We start from the raw sequence: 16201 nt of genomic DNA, 5'->3' as shown, positions 1-16201 counted from the left end.
CTATACTGTTTTTCCTACCAGCAATAAGTGAGAATTCCTGTTGTTCCACACCTTTCTAGGAATTTTTTATGGAATTTTATTATTTATTTATTTATTTGAGTCAGAGTCTCGCTCTGTTGCCAAGGCTGGAATGCAGTGGCACAATCTCAGCAGCACGATCTCAGCTCACTGCAACCTCTGCCTCCCGGGTTCAAGCGATTCTCCTGCCTCAGCCTCCCAAGTATCTGGGACAACTGGCCTGCACCACCTTGCCTTGCTAATTTTTGTACTTTTATTAGAGATGGGGTTTTGCCATATTGGCCAGGCTTGTCTCGAACTCTTGACCTCAGGTGATCTGCCCACTTCAGCCTCCCAAAGTGCTGGGATTACAGGCGTGAGCCATCCTGCTCAGTCTCTCAATGGAATTTTAAAGTGGAATAATATACTATGCATTCTTTTGTGTCTGCTTTTTTCACTCAGCCTATTTTTGAGATCCATCCAGGTTATTGTTATTGTGTGTGTTAGCAATTTACTTCTTTTTTTTTTTTTTTTTTTTTGGAAACAGAGTCTCACTCTGTCACCCAGGCTGGAGTGCAGTGGTGCGATCTCAGCTCACTGCAACCTCTGCCTCCCAGGTTCGAGCAATTCTCCTGCCTCAGCCTCCTGAGTAGTTGGGATTGCAGGCACACACCACCACACCTGGCTAATTTCTGTATTTTTAGTAGAGACGGGGTTTCACCATGTTGGTCAGGCTGGTCTCGAACTCCTGACCTTGTGATCTGCCTGCCTCAGCCTCCCAAAGTGCTGGGATTACAGGCATGAGCCACCTCACCTGGCCAGCAATTTACTTCTTTATATTGCTGAGCAGTATTTCATTATAGGATTTTCTATATACAAGACCATGTCATCTGTGAATAGAGATAACTTTACTTCTTCCTTTCCAATCTGTATGCTTTTTATTTCTTTTTCTTGTCTAATTGCTCTGGCTAGAACCTCCAGTACAATTTGAATAAAAGTGGCAAGAGTAAATATCCTTATCATGCTCCTGATTGTAGGGGGAAAAACATCTCTTCTTTCACCACAAAAAATGATGACTCTAGCTGTGAGTTTTTCATAGATAGCCTTAAACAGGTTGAGGAAAATGCCTTCTATTCCAAGTTTTTTTTAGAGTGTTTATCATGAAAGGGTGTTAATTTGTCATATGATTTTTCTGTGTCTATTGAGATGACTGTGTGTCTTGTTTTTTTATTCTATTAATATTATATATTATACTGATTGATTTTCGTATTTTAAAACAACATTGGATTCCTGGGATAAATCTCACCTTAGTCATAGGGACTGATCTTTTTATATGTTGCTGGACTCCATTTGTTAGTATTTTGTTGAGGATTTTGTATCTATATTCATTAGTGATATTCGTGTAGGTTTTCTTTTCTTGTGATGTCTTTGCTTTTGGATTCAGAGTAGTATATTGGTCTCACAGAATGAGTTGGGAAATTGTTACCTTTTATTTTCTGGAAGAGTTTTTGAAGAATTAGTGTTGATTCTTCTTTAAACGTGTGTCACAATTCACCAGTGAAGACATCTAGTCCTTGACTTTCCTTTGTGAGTAGTTTTTCATTTGCTAATTCAATCTACTTAACTTGTTATAGAGCCAGTCAGAATTTATGTTTCTGCTTGAATCATTTTTGGTAGATTGTGTCTTACTAGGCATCTGTTCATTTATTCTTGGTTATCTAATTTGTTGGCTTATTTATACTATTCCTTTGTAATCCTTTTTATTTCAGTGTAGGTTTTTAATGTGGACCTAAGTTTTCAAATTAATTGGGTAAATACCAAGTAGGATTGCAACTGCTGAGTCCTATGGTTAAACTATGTTTCACTTTGTAAGAAACTGCCGAACAGTGCTCTAAAGAGGCAGTACCATTTTGCATTCTAACCAACAAAGAATGAGAGTTCCTTTGCTCAACATTCTCAGTAGCAATTAATATTATCAGCTTTTTGGATTTTAGCCATTTCTAATAGGTATGTAATGGCATCTCACTGCTGTTTTAATTTGCAACTTACTAATGACAAATGAGGTTGAGCATCTCTTTATATGCTTTTTTCTGTCTGTGTGTCTTCTTTGGTAAGGTGTCTATTCAGATCTTTGCCCATTTTTAATTGGGTTGTTTGTTATGTTTGAGTTTTATGAGCTCTTTGTATATTTTAGATACAAGTCTATCAGATATGCATTATGCAAATATTTTCTCCTAATCTGTGGCTAGTTTCTTCATTCTCTTAATAGTGTATTTTTCAGAGCAGTTTTCAATTTTAACAAAGTCCAACTTATGACTTTTTTCTCTCACATAACATACAGTATTGTTGTGGTACCTAAAAACCCACTGCCAAACACAAGATTATCTATAATTTCCTATGAGTCTTATAGTTTTGAGTTTTATGTTTAGGTTTATGGACCACTTTGAGTTAATTTTTGTGAAAGGTCTGTATCTAGGTTCACGTTTTTGGATATAGATATTCAATTATTCCAGCACCATTTGTTGAAGAGAATATCCTTTTTCTATTACATTTCTTTCGCCCTTTGTCAAGTCAGTCTACTCTATGTGTGGATCTTATGGACTCTCTAATCTGGACTATATAAGGACTCTATTTATGGACTCTATTTCCTTCCACTGATCTATCTGTCTCTTCCATTAATCTATTCTTTCACTTATACCATACTGTCTTGATTACTACAGCTTCATAGTAAGTCTTAAAATCGAGTAGTATGAGTCCTTCTACTTTTTGGCTATTCTAGGTTTCCTGCCTTTCCACATGAGTTTTAGAAACAGTTTGCCAATCTCTACAAAATATTTTGCTATGAATTTCACTGGGATTGCACTGGATCTACAGATCAAGTTGGGAAGAACTGACATTTTTAAAATATTGGGTCTTCCAATCCAAGAACATAAGATATCTCTCCATTTATTGTCATCAGTGTATTGTAGTTTTCTGCATTATAGGTCCTATATTTTGTTAGGTATATACCTAAGTATTTCACATTTTTGGTTCTATTGTCAATAATTTTTAAAATTTAAAATAAATTGCTCACTGCTGGTATATAAAAAAGCAGTTGATTTTTGAATATTAACCTTGCTTCCTGTAAACTTGCTATACTCATTTATCGGTTTCAGGAGTTTTGTTCCTTTTTGATTCTTTGGGATTTTCCACATAGACAATTATGTCATCTGCAAATAAAGATAGTTTTATTTCTTCTTTTCCAGTTTGTAGGCCTTTTGTTTCTTTTTCTTGTCTTATTGCATTATTTAGAACTTCTAGTATGAAGGTGAATAGGAATGGTAAGGAATTGTTACATCTTCCTGGAGAACCAAACCCTTTATCATCATGAAATGTCCCTTTTTGTCCCTGATAATTGTCCTAGTCCTTAAAGGCTGCTTCATCTGAAATTAATATAGCCACACCAGATTTTTATTAATTAGCATGAGCATGAAATATCTTTCTCCATCCCTTTACTTTGAACATATCTGAACCTTTATAAAGTGGGTTTCTTACAGATCACATATAGTTGGATATTGTTTTCTTAAATCCATTTTCATAATCTCTGCTTTTTTATTTAGACCATTTACATTTACAGTTATTTTGACATAATTAACATTTACCATATTGTAGCTGGTTTCTATTAATACAGAGGTTGCACTTGTCCTTTGTTTCCTTTTTCCCTTTCTTTTCTGCCTCTTCTAGTGTTTTGGTTGCTTTTTTGTTTTTTGTTGTTTTTTTTTTTTTTTTTTTTGAGACAGAGTCTTATTCTGTCACCCAGGCTGGAGTGCAGTGGCATGATCTCAGCTTACTGCAACCTCCACCTCACAGGTTCAAGTGATTCTCGTGTCTCAGCCTCCTGAGTAGCTGGGATTACAGGCATGCACTGCCACAACTGGCTAATTTTTTTATTTTTAGTAGAGATGGGGTTTCACCATGTTGGCCAGGCTGGTCTGGACTCCTGACCTCAGGTGATCCACCCACCTTGGCCTCCCAAAATGCTGGGATTACAGGTATGAGCCACCACACCCAGACCTGCCTCTTCTAGTTTTAATTTAGCATTTTATTTTGTTCCATTGTATCTACTCTCTTAAATCAATTATACTTCTTTTTTTAAAAAATTAATATTTGCCCTAGAGATTGCAACATATATTTTTAACTAATTTAAGTCCACTTTCAAATAACACTATACTACTTCACATGTCATGCAGATACCATATAACAGAGTATTCCAATTCTATCCTCCCATCTTTTATGATATTGTTTCATTTATTTCAGTAATCCATGAGCTTTAATTACCTAATGAATCATTACCACTATTATGTTAAATAGCTATCTTTTAGATCAATCAACAATAAGAAAAATAGAGGCTGGACACAGTGGGTCACACCTGTAATCTCAGCACTTTGGAGGTCGAGGTGGGAGGATCACTTGAGCCCAGGAGTTTGAGATCAGCAAGGGCAATATAGTGAGATCCTGCCTCCACAAAAATAAAAATAAAAAAATTAGCTAGGCATGCTGGCACACACCTGTGGTCCCAGCTACTCAGAAGACTGAAGTGAGAGGATCACTTGAGCCTGGGAAGTCGAGGCTGCAGTGAGCCATGATCACGTCACTGCACTCCAGCCTGGGTGACAGGGCAAGATAATAATGATAATAAAATAATTTATTTTACCTTTATTCCTTCTCCCACATTGTTCCTTACTATATGTAGACATGAGTTTTTCTCATTTTTCTTTTCCCTGAAGAACTTCCTTTAACCTTTCTTGCAGAACAGGCCTACTAATGATAAACTCTCAGTTTTGTTTGGTTTGTTTTGTCTGAGCAAGTATTTCTTGCTCACATTTGAAGAATAATTTCACTAGATACAGAATTCTAGTTTGGTGGTTCTTTCAACATTTTGAATATTTCTCTCCACTCTCATCTTATTTTCATAGTTCCTTCTGAGAAATTCTTGTTCACTATAGTAGGTAATGTGGGTTTTTTCCTTTGGCTTCCTTCAGGATATTTTTTCTTTATTTGTCGTTTTATGCAGTTTAAATATGATATGCCTAGGTGTTGATTCTTTGATATTTATCCTGTTTGGTGTTCTCTGAGCTTTATGGATCTGTGGTTTTGTGTCTGTATTTAATTTTGGAAAATTCTCATCATTATTAATTCAAGTATTTCTTCTGATCCATTTGCTCTTCCTTCTTCTTCTGGTATTACAATTACACATATGTTAACACCTTTTGAAACTGTCCCACAGTTCTTGAATGTTCTCTTCAGTTTCTTTCATTCCTTTCTCTTTGCATTTCTGTTTGGGAAGTTTCTATTGACAAATCTTTAAACTCATTATTAATTCTTTCTTCCCACAATAGATCATGTATCCCAGCTATTGATGAATTTTAAATTCTCTGACTGATGAATTCCAAAATCATACCTGAGTCTCTGTGATATTTGCTTTGTTTCTCTGAAGTGTTTTTTTTTTTCTTGCCTTTTAGCATGCCTTATAATTTATTGTTCAAAGCCCAACATTACAAATCAGGTAACAGAACAGGTTAAAAGGCCTTTAGTGTGAGGTTTTATATTAATCTGGCCAGGTTGTCTTTAATGGGTACTATAGCTGTAGGTGTCAGAAGCTTCAAATTCCTCTAGTTTCCTTGTTTTTGTCCCCCGTCTTGTCTTTGTGCTTCTTATTTTTTCTTTCTGAGACAGAGTTTCGCTCTTGTTGCCCAGGCTGGAGTGCAATGGCGTGATCTCGGCTCACCGCAACCTCCGCCTCCCAGGTTCAAGCAATTCTCCTGCCTCAGCCTCCCGAGTAGCTGGGATTACAGGCATGCACCACCACGCCCGGCTAATTTTGTGTTTTTAGTAGAGATGGGGTTTCTCCATGTTGAGGCTGGTCTCAAAACTCCTGACCTCAGGTGATCCGCCCACCTCGGCCTCCCAAAGTGCTGGGATGACAGGCGTGAGCCACTGCGCCCAGCTTGTGCTTCTTCTTTTATTTTTTTCTTTTAAAAGACAGGGTCAAAAAAACAAACAAACAACAACAACAAAGAGACAGGGTCTTGCTCTGTTGCCCAGGCTGGAGTGCAGTAGCATGATCGATGCTTACTGCAGCATCAAACTCTTCAGCTCAAGTGATCCTCCTGCCTCAGCCTCCCAAGTAGCTGAGACTACAGACATACCCCACTACATTCCTAGCTAAATTTTAAAAATCTGTTTGTTTATTGTAGAGATGGGGCCTCAATATGCTGCCCAAGGCTGGTCTCAAACTCTTGGCCTCAAGTGATCCTCCTACCTTGTCCTCCCAAAGTATTGGGATTACAGGTGTGGGCCACCATGTCCAGCCTGTCTTTGTGCTTCTTTTAAAAACTGTTATGTAGACAGACTCTGTCTATGTCTTGCTACTCTTTTAGCTATAATCCAGTTATCTTGTTTGCTTCACATATTATATATAGAGGAGGTCCACCTCTTCCTTTCTTATGCTTTGGCCAAAATCAAAAGAGTTAAAATGAAAGATAAGGAAAGAAATGGATTAATGAGTTCTTTTGGTCAAAAAAAAACAATGATTTCAGTGAATTCAGCTAATACAATTTTCTAATACTGATAGTTGTACCTTGTGCTTACCTCATAAATTAGACATCTAATTTTATACTTCACTTTAATCAGAACATATACCACAAATTAAGTGCTATGATAAAATAATAACCATGTAAACTTTTGCTTCTATTTGAAATAGAGCAAATTATTACCGGAGGCGTAAATCTTCCCACATTTTCAGTAATCCACAGAGCATGACTATCTCATAGTATTTTTTCCAGCATTCAACAGCCTCTGCTGCAGATGGATCTTCTTTAATATTGCTCTGATACTCAATGAGCTCGACACGTTTGTTTTTATATTTCTCCAAAGTTTTTTTAAAACGTTGTGCGATAGGACCAGGTATTGTTCCATCCTGTATATCACACCACCTGAAAATTATCAACATAATTACAATGTTTATTTTTTCTAATGTGCGGTATAAGTTTATAAACTATACTTACAAATTAATTCTTTCTTCAATAAGTGCAGTATAATTCTCACAACTTTCTTCATCATCCCAGTCTCTCCAAAGAAAGTCATAAAAAAACCTACGATAAACCAAATTAAGATGACAGTAATCAAAAACAGCCACTACTGATTTAGAGCTAAACAGATATTCTGATGTCAGAATTCTCTACCTCAATCTTAATTCTTAAGCAAAATATTTTAAAATGACCTTTGAGTGAACTAAAATAAAAGGTAAAACTTCAAAAATTAGATGATTTGCATTCTATTTTAGGTTACAGTAAATGAGATAATGAGTGGGACTGTAAAATTGTTTCTAAATTTTATAGATTTTGGCTATTATTTGCTCAAAAAATAAATAATATGTAAGATACTACCAAATTTGTATGGGAGGAAAACATTAGAAAAACAAAAACATGCCAAAAAATATTCTGTATTTTGTTTGTGGATAGCTTCCCTCAAATTGTATCAACTTATAAGAAGCAATCATAATGTGAATGATGATATCTAGTATTTGTAATGCCTTTAAATTTGAGAAATGAATGCTAATAAATTTAAGATGCTTAAATATGAATAGAAGTTAATGTTACTTATTTCAAGAATTCCTTTAAATTTTATTTTTATAAAATGCAAGATCAAAAAATTGCAAACTTTTCATTACCCATATATAATGTTTCTGCAAGGAAATGTTTTTACTAAAAGTTACAAATACAATATGTTGATTTAAAATGGACAAATTTAATCCAGCAGTAGTGAGTGAAAATTAAATCAGTAAGTGCTTGTAAAGCGATTATATGAGCAAAACCTTCACATTAACTTTTGGATATAATAAATTTAATTTTCAAAAGTAAAGGCCCTAATACCTGACAACTTCCAAGGCCAAAGCAATAACATGTATATCAGTATCTTGTCCCTCAACAGGATACACTTCCAAAAGAGGCACACTGTGTTCCAGTTCCTCCAAAATCTCATCAACCAAATCTCTTGGAATATTTGCAATGTTGGAAGAAAAGGGCTCAGCAACAGAAACAGTAACTTTGAAACGAGATGATGAGTCTTGGTATGGTTCACAAGTTACCTAAGATAAATATCATAAGAGATAAGAGATAGTTACAAATATCAGTAAACCGCAGGATTTCTTTCTCATATATGAGCTCATTATAAAGTTTCTTCTTTTAAATTTATGACTTCTTCAACAATCAACATACAGAATAATTATGGATCAATATTAAATATACTACCAATAGTTTTACAAACCCTACTTCTTAAATACATTTTTTTTCAGTTTCATGAAAGGAATTCTGTATCTCCTACATTATTTGTTTCTAAGATTGAGTTGCCAGACTTTGAGATTTCATAAAACAGTGTGTGTGTGTGTGTGTGTGTATATACACACACACATATGGCAGGGTCTTACTGTGGTTGCTCAGGCTAGTGTGCAGTGGCTATTCACAGGTGTAATCATTGCACACTAATCCTTGAATTCCTGGGCTCAAGCCATCCTCTTATCTCAGCCTCCTCAGGACCTGGGACTACAGGAACATGCCACTGTGCCCAGCTAATATTATCGAAAAATTTTTGAACAAATTTTGCCATAAAAGCATGTTAAATATAATAAATCATAATTATAAGCTTCCAGTGGGCATCTAGCACACAGTAAGCACTGAATAAAGTAGCAAAATAATAAAAATGACAATGATAATAACAAAAAAACAAAAACAAACAAAAGCATGTTAAAAAAAAAAAGCCCTGCTATCTGTATTACACCATTGGTAGAAGAATGGCTATTCAAACACCAAAAAAAAAAAAAAGGAGAAAGGACATAAAGAGTAAAATTCTTTTTTTTTTTCAAAATTGAGATTTTATTGGTTAAGGATCAGTTCAGACATTTCAATTTGTACACAATTCTTGACATATGTAACGAAAATCTAAAAAGCCATTTACTGTAATTCTTTTTTAAAGTTATTCCAGTGACTTTCCAGCTTAAAATTTGGAAGCAAATTTTCTTTACGAGGCTATCAAGTACCAGTACCTTCACATGTTGGTCAGCTGTTACATACAGCCCACCAGTTCACAACTGAATAGCACCTACACTACATATTCAAATTTGTAACCTTTCACAGCACAATAACAAAGTTATTAGGAAAACAGGACTACCACAACCAAAGATGTTACAGAGTGCACACAATTCTGACAGGGAGAGCCGTGATCAAAGAGTGGTTTTCTTTAGGAAACAATTCTTCTAAAAAACATGGGAATGGAAGTAATTTAAAATGTTCAAGACATTAAATGCAGTACTGACTCCATACTGCCATTTAATATGCTTTGTATTATAGGATATAAAAACTAACCCCCCACCTATGGAATGTTAAGCTGATACCTGAGACAGTCAAAGCCTCCCGTAATTCAATATCCCACACTATTTTCTGGTTGTACCAAAAAATAAACAACCAGCAAATGATTTCACCTCTTTAAAAAAAGCATTTACACTTAAAAAATGGGATGAGGTGGGATTCCCTCCTTCTTAAAAATGTTTCTAGAGCTACTAAAAAACTTGCATTTACAAAATAGTTGATAAAAATATTCCTCTGGATTGTACAAGAAGGGAGACAGGGACCACTGATAAGACATGGTATATGGTATTAATCAGACTTGGCTTCTTTCTCTCCTGCTTCATCAGAAGCTGGACTCTCCTCAGTTTTCGTTTCCCCATTTTCTGCAGGTAAATCTTTAGTTTCTTGGTTAGCCACTTCAGCCTGTTTTCCCTTTGCTCCCCTTTTCCCTTTTGTTTGCACTTTTTTGTCTGAAGATTTATCCTTCGCTGCTGCCTTTTTCGGCTTCGCTTCCACTGTTGCAGGAGGCTTAGCTGACAACCGCCCCGATCTCCTGTTGGGCTCTTCCTTGGCGGCCCCTTCGGCGGAGCTGACCTTCCTCTTGGGTATCCTGGCGGCAGGCAGGGCGCGTGCCGGGTGCCTGCGGGCCGTGGCGCGCCGAGAGCCTCCGCGAAACTGGGCTGCCTGGCCGCTGCCACCCCTCCCGCCGCCCGAGCTACTGAGACCTACCAAGAGTAAAATTCTTAAGTTGATTTAGCTTCATGAACAACATGCTATATTGTTTATTCATCTTATTTCACCATAGTATAGTGATACTTCCCTGCACTTGTCTGAAAATCAGTGCTTCAGAACCAAAGTTGATAGTTTTTTAAAAATTTAATAAATTACATATTAATACAAATTTTAAAATGTTGGCACAAAATTAGTATTAACACAAACACTTCCAAAATCTGTTCTAAAAATTTTCAAGTACAGCCAATGAAATTCTTTATTTTTCGGTAGAGTTATGTCACAAAAAAATTTTAAATATCCGTAAGTGTTATATAAGTGATAAAACAATAATCACTTGAATACAGGAAATATCTTCAAATCACTAACCAAACTTTGAAATACAAAGTTTATGACTAATTTAATATAAATTATGTTCTTCAAAGCAGTTATGGGACAGAAGAAAACTTAGAAAATAGAATAACAACTTAAAACTGGGTGTTTGAAGATAATAAATGATCTGCAATCCATATTTGTGACAGGACAAAAATATATTTCCAAAGAGTCATTACGAAATATGATACTGAGCTTTATATTTTAATATTTTAGTTCTCTCTCTTTTTTTTAAGAAACAGGGTTTCACTCTGTTGCCCAGGCTAAAGTGCAGTGGCACGATCATAGCTCACTGCAGCCTCGAACTCCTGGGCTCAAACAATCCTCCCTGCTCAGCCTCCCAATTAGCTAGGACTACCTGTGCCACCATGCTTGATTTTTTTTTTTTTTTTTTTTTTTTTTTTTTGGTACAGACAGGGTCTCACTATGTTGCCTAGGCTGGTCTTGAACTCCTGGCCTCCAGTGATCCTGCTGCCTCAGCCTCTCAAAGTGCTGGGATTACAGGAATGAGCCACCATGCCTGGCCTAGTTTTTTTTGTTTGTTTGTGTTTGTTTCTGTTTTTTTTTTTTGAGACAGGGTCTCACTCTGTTGCCCCAGCTGGAGTGCAGCGGTGCAATCTCAGCTCACTGCAACCTCTGCCTCCCAGGTTCAAGCGATTCTCCAGCCTCAGCCTCCCAAGTAGCTGGGATTACAGGCATGCACCACCACAGCCTGGCTAATTATTGTATTTTTAGTAGAGATAGGGTTTCACCATATTGGCCAGGCTGGTCTCAAACTCTCGACCTCAGATGATCCACCCGCCTCAGCCTCCCAAAGTACTGGGATTACAGGCGTGAGCCACTGCACCTGGCCTGGCCTAGTTTTGATTTTTTTCAGTATTATACATGCATATAGTTTAGAATCAAATAGCTGTACCAGGTTTGTCATGAAAAATAGAGTTCAGGCTGGGTGCGGTGGCTCACGCCTGTAATCCCAGCACTTGGGGAAGCCGAGGCGGGTGGATCACCTGATGTCAGGAGTTCAAGACAAGCCTGGCCAACGTGGTGAAACCCCATCTCTACTAAAAAATACAAAAATTAGCCTGGAATGGTGGTGCGTGCCTGTAATGCCAGCTACTCAGGAGGCTGAGGCAGGAGAATAGCTTGAACCTGGGAGGTGGAGGTTGCAGTGAGCCGAGATCGCACCACTGCACTCCAGCCTGGGCAACAGAGCAAGACTACTTCTCAAAATAAATAAATAAATAAATAAATAAATAAATAAATAAATAAAAGAGGCCGGGAGGCCGAGGCAGGCGGATCACCTGAGGTCAGGAGTTTGAGACCAGCCTGGCCAACGTGGTGAAACCCTGTCTCTACTAAAAATACAAAATTAGCCAGGCATGGTGGCGTGCATAGTCCCAGCTATGTGGAAGGCTAGGGCAGGAGAATCGCTGGAACCCAGGAGGCAGAGGTTGCAGTGAGCCAAGATCATGCTACTGCACTCCAGCCTGAGTGACAGAGCGAGACTCCATCTCCCATCCAAGCACTAACCAGGCCCGACCCTGCTTAGCTTCCGAGATCAGATGAGATGGGGCGTGTTCAGAGTGGTATGGCCGTAGATGATACTCAGTCTCAAAAAAAAAAAAAGAAAGAAAAATAGAATTCCTTGATGGTCTTCTATCACCCTCTAATTCTTGCTCCTCAGAGGCAACCATTTTTAACTCTTTTAGCTGATTATTTTTTGACATTTATATCTTCATCTTTAAATAATATGCTTATATTGCTACTTAAAGTTTTGTTTCCAGTTTTGGCATTGGATATTGACTTCCAACTCTGAAAGATAAGAATTTAGTTATCTCTTTCATTTTGCCTCATTTCCTTAATATACAACCACTCTTTCCTGGCCTTTCATTCACCAATATGGTTATATCTTAAGTATTCAGCATTTATCTTAATATGTTTGAAAAATGTGATTCACAGGTGAGCCATATGGTGTGAGCTGATTTTTCATTCCTGCAAAAAATGTTGTTTTCCCAGCAGTCAATAATTGTATTGCTTTTCATTTGCTCATTTTCTTTTTTCTTTCTTTTTTTTTTTTTTGAGACGGAGCCTTTCTTTGTCACCCAGGCTAGAGTGCAGTGGTGTGATCTCGGGCTCACTGCAACTCCTCTGCCTCCCGGGTTCAAGCAATTCTCCTGCCTCAGCCTCCCACGTATCTGGGACTACAGGCGTGCGCCACCACATCCGGCTATTTTTTGTATTTTTAGTAGAGATGGGGTTTCACCATGTTAGCCAGGCTGGTCTTGAACTCCTGACCTCAGGCAATCCGTCCGTCTTGGCCTCCCAAAGTGCTGGTATTACAGGCGTGAGCCACTGCGCCCAGCCATTTGCTCATTTTCTACGTGGCTTTCATTAATTTAGCCCCAAATTCCTTAAGTTGTAAAAATCTCCTTTCAATATGTTCAAAGCCAATAGATTGTGTTTGAAATAAAATACTGGTTTCATTTTATTTAAAGCACTCTTCCAGAGTTCTCTGACCAGTTCTATTCTGAAGTGGCTCTCTAGGCCTGCTATGTACATAGCTGTTATCACTTTGCCATCATCCCAGGAATTCCCTTTGTTTTTCTCTTAGGTTGTGGCTTCTCTACATTTTGAATCTGATGTCTTCATATTTCTTGATTTACTCCCTTGACTGTAGATGACATCCATTAACTTCCTAAGAAAGGGTGCATTGGACATAACTTTTGAGACCTCACATATTTGAAAATGTATTTTTTCTACACTTGACTTATAGTGTGCCTAGGTATAAAATTATACAGTGGGATATCACTTTCCCTAAAATTTTTGAAAATATATTTTCATAGCTTTTTAAAACTAAGAATTACTTTTGAAAAGTCTGGACTGGGTGTGGTGGCTTACATCTGTAATCCCAGCACTTTGGGAGGCCGAGGTGGGAGGATGTCTTGAGGCCGGGAGTTCCAGACCAGCCTGGTAAACATAGTGAAACCCCATCTCTACTAAAAATACAAAAATTAGCTGGGTATGGTGGCGCATGCCTGCAGTCTCAGCTACTCGGGAGGCTGAGGCATGAGAATTGCTTGAGCCTGGGAAGTGGAGGTTGCAGTGAGCCAAGACTGCACCACTGCACTCCAGCCTGGGCAACAGAGCAAGACTCCGTCTTAAAAAAAAAAAAAAAAAGGAAAGGTCTGATGTCTGATGCCATTCTATGTCTTGATTCTTTATATAAACCTATCTTTTTCCTCTCTGGAATCTTATTGGACCTTCTCTTTGGTCCCAGTATTCCCAAATTTCATTATGTGCTGGACACTAAGTGGGCCCTTTCAGTCTAGAAATTTATGACCTTTGGTTCTGAGAAACCTTTACAATTTGACAATTTGCTTTCTTCTGTTCTTGCCACCAACCTCTTCCCCCAACTCTCTTCTCTCTTCCTTTCTTCTCCTCCTCATCTCCTCTTCACTGGTTGATCCACCCAGGCTCTTTCTGTGGTAAATCAGTATCATTAAGTCTTTTTTTTTTTTTAGCATATGATCATACAAAAATATTTCAAATCTCATTCCTGGAGTGATATGCCTTAGCTGCCTGTGTTCTAGAAGCAGAGTTGGAGGGTAGAAGATAGAGGATCCCAACATTCAGTACCAGCAAATTTTCATGTAATTCCCTTCTTCCCAATGGGAGTACTCCCACCCTTAACCATGCTCCTCAATTTGGCTTCTTAAATTTGTAGGTTTATATCTTTTGCCAAATTTGGTAAATTTTCTGCCATTCTTTGAATATTTTTTAGCCCTCCCTCTTTCTTCTCTCCTTCTGGAACTCTGAAGACATGAATGCTAGGTCTTTTGTTATAGTCCAACATGTTCCTGAGGTTCTGTCCTTTTAAGTCTATTTTCTTTATGGTGTTAGGATTTGATAATTTCTATTTTTCTATCTTCAAGCACAATAATTGTCCTGTCTTCATTCTGCTTTTTGTTGTTGCTGTTTTACACGTTGATGTTTCCAGGTTGTTAGCTCTTCTAGTACCCCATCTAGAATATATGGTGCAAAGAAAAGCCCAGGTGGCTGGGCACGGTGGCTCACGCCTGTAATCTCAGCACTTTGGGAGGCTGAGGCGGGTGGATCACCTGAGGTCAAGAGTTCGAGACCAGCCTAGGCAACATGGTGAAACCTCGTCTCTACTAAAAATACAAAAATTAGCCGGGCATGGTGGCTCGCGCCTATAATCCCAGCTACTCAGGAGGCTGAGGCAGGAAAATCACTTGAACCTGGGAGCTGGAGATTGCAGTGAGCCGAGATCACGCCACGGTACTCCAGCCTGGGTGACAGAGTGAGACTCTGTCTCAAAAAAAAAAAAAAAAAAAAATCACCATGATCACCTTAACACCTAAATCTTTTTCTGCATTTCTACACTTGGATCTTAGGCAAAAGGCCAAGAAGCAATGTTTTTCCACATTTCCTATTTTCATAGAAGACATTTCCAGAAATAAAGTGCTAGTTTAAAGTTCTTGATATATTTTGCTAAACTGCTTTGTACAGAAGTTATAAAAAAGTTTTCTTAATTTCTGGACCATTTTATAACCAAAATTAAGGATATGCTAGATTTCCTTCCCATCAAATACAGTTGACCCTTGAACAACACATGTTCCAACTGGATGGGTCCACTTATATGCGTATTTTCTTCTGCCTCTGCTACCCTAGCGACAGCAGGACCAACTCCTCTTCTTCCTCTTCCTCCTTCTCCTCAGCCTATTCAGCATGAAGACAACAGAAATGAAGATCTTTATGATGATCTATTTCTATATAATGAATAGTAAATATATTTTTCTCTTCCTTATGATTTTTCTTTTATGAGACAGGGTCTTGCTCTCAAATTTCTGGGCTCAAGTGATCCTCTCACCTCAGCCTCCCATGTAGAGAGGACTATAGGTGTGCACCACCACCCAGTTCATTTTAAAATTTTCAGTAGAGATGAGGTCTTGCTATGTTGCCCAGGTTAGTCTCAAAGTTCTGACTTTAAGCGATCCTCCTGCCTTGGGCTCCCAAAATGCTAGGACTACAAGCACAGACCTCTGTGCCCTGCCTTTACAATTTTCTTAATAACATTTTCTTTTCTCTAGCTTACTTTATTGTAAGAATATAGTGTTTATCATATTTATGACATACAAAATATGTTAATCAACTGTATACGATATCAGCAAGGCTTCCAGTCAACAGTAGGCTATTAGTTAAGTATTTGGGAAGTCAAAAGTTATACACGGATTTTTGACTGTGCAGGGCCCTGCACTGTTCAGGAGTCAACACTATGTTTCTAAGTTTTTTGTTTGTTGGTTGGTTATTGTATGAATTCATGATAGGCATAATAATGGCCCCCAAAGACGTCCATTCCCTAATCCTAATCTGTGAATATGTTACCTTACATGGCAAAATGGACTTCACAGATGTGATTACAACTAAAGACATTGAGATGTGAAGGTCATCTTGGATTACCCAGTTGGGCCCATTCTAATCACGAGTCTATTAAAAGGGGACTGCCTTTTTAGCCTGCAGTGAACCAGAAAGATGCAGTGTGAGAAGCACATTGAAGATGAAGGAAGAGGGCCACAAGCCACAGAATGCAGGCTGCTTCTAGAGGTTAAAAAAGGCCAGGAAACAGATTCTCCCACACAGCCTTCATAAAGGTATGCAGCCTTGCATACACCTTGATTTTAGCTCAGTTAGGCCCATGT

The 16201-nt window shown here is 37.9% G+C and overlaps 2 protein-coding genes across 2 annotated transcripts in view; both read right to left on the bottom strand.

The window, feature by feature from the left end:
• SHCBP1L (SHC binding and spindle associated 1 like) overlaps positions 1-16201 on the bottom strand; it is a 53131-nt gene that overhangs the window by 32421 nt on the left and 4509 nt on the right. The window contains 3 exon segments of the mRNA NM_001246493.1: positions 6753-6971; positions 7044-7130; positions 7911-8125. Coding sequence (NP_001233422.1) covers positions 6753-6971; positions 7044-7130; positions 7911-8125 — 521 coding nt within the window.
• Positions 9591-10127, bottom strand: LOC107973509 (non-histone chromosomal protein HMG-14-like; the record flags this gene model as incomplete). Its single annotated transcript, XM_054661188.2, has 1 exon — positions 9591-10127. A coding segment is annotated over one exon (438 nt), but the record flags the coding sequence as incomplete, so codon positions are not given.

The sequence above is a fragment of the Pan troglodytes genome, chromosome 1 (genome assembly GCF_028858775.2).
Source record: "Pan troglodytes isolate AG18354 chromosome 1, NHGRI_mPanTro3-v2.0_pri, whole genome shotgun sequence".
Taxonomy (NCBI): Eukaryota; Metazoa; Chordata; class Mammalia; order Primates; family Hominidae; genus Pan; species Pan troglodytes.
Note: the sequence above shows the minus strand (reverse complement) of the source record. Positions and strands in the feature narration are given on the sequence as shown.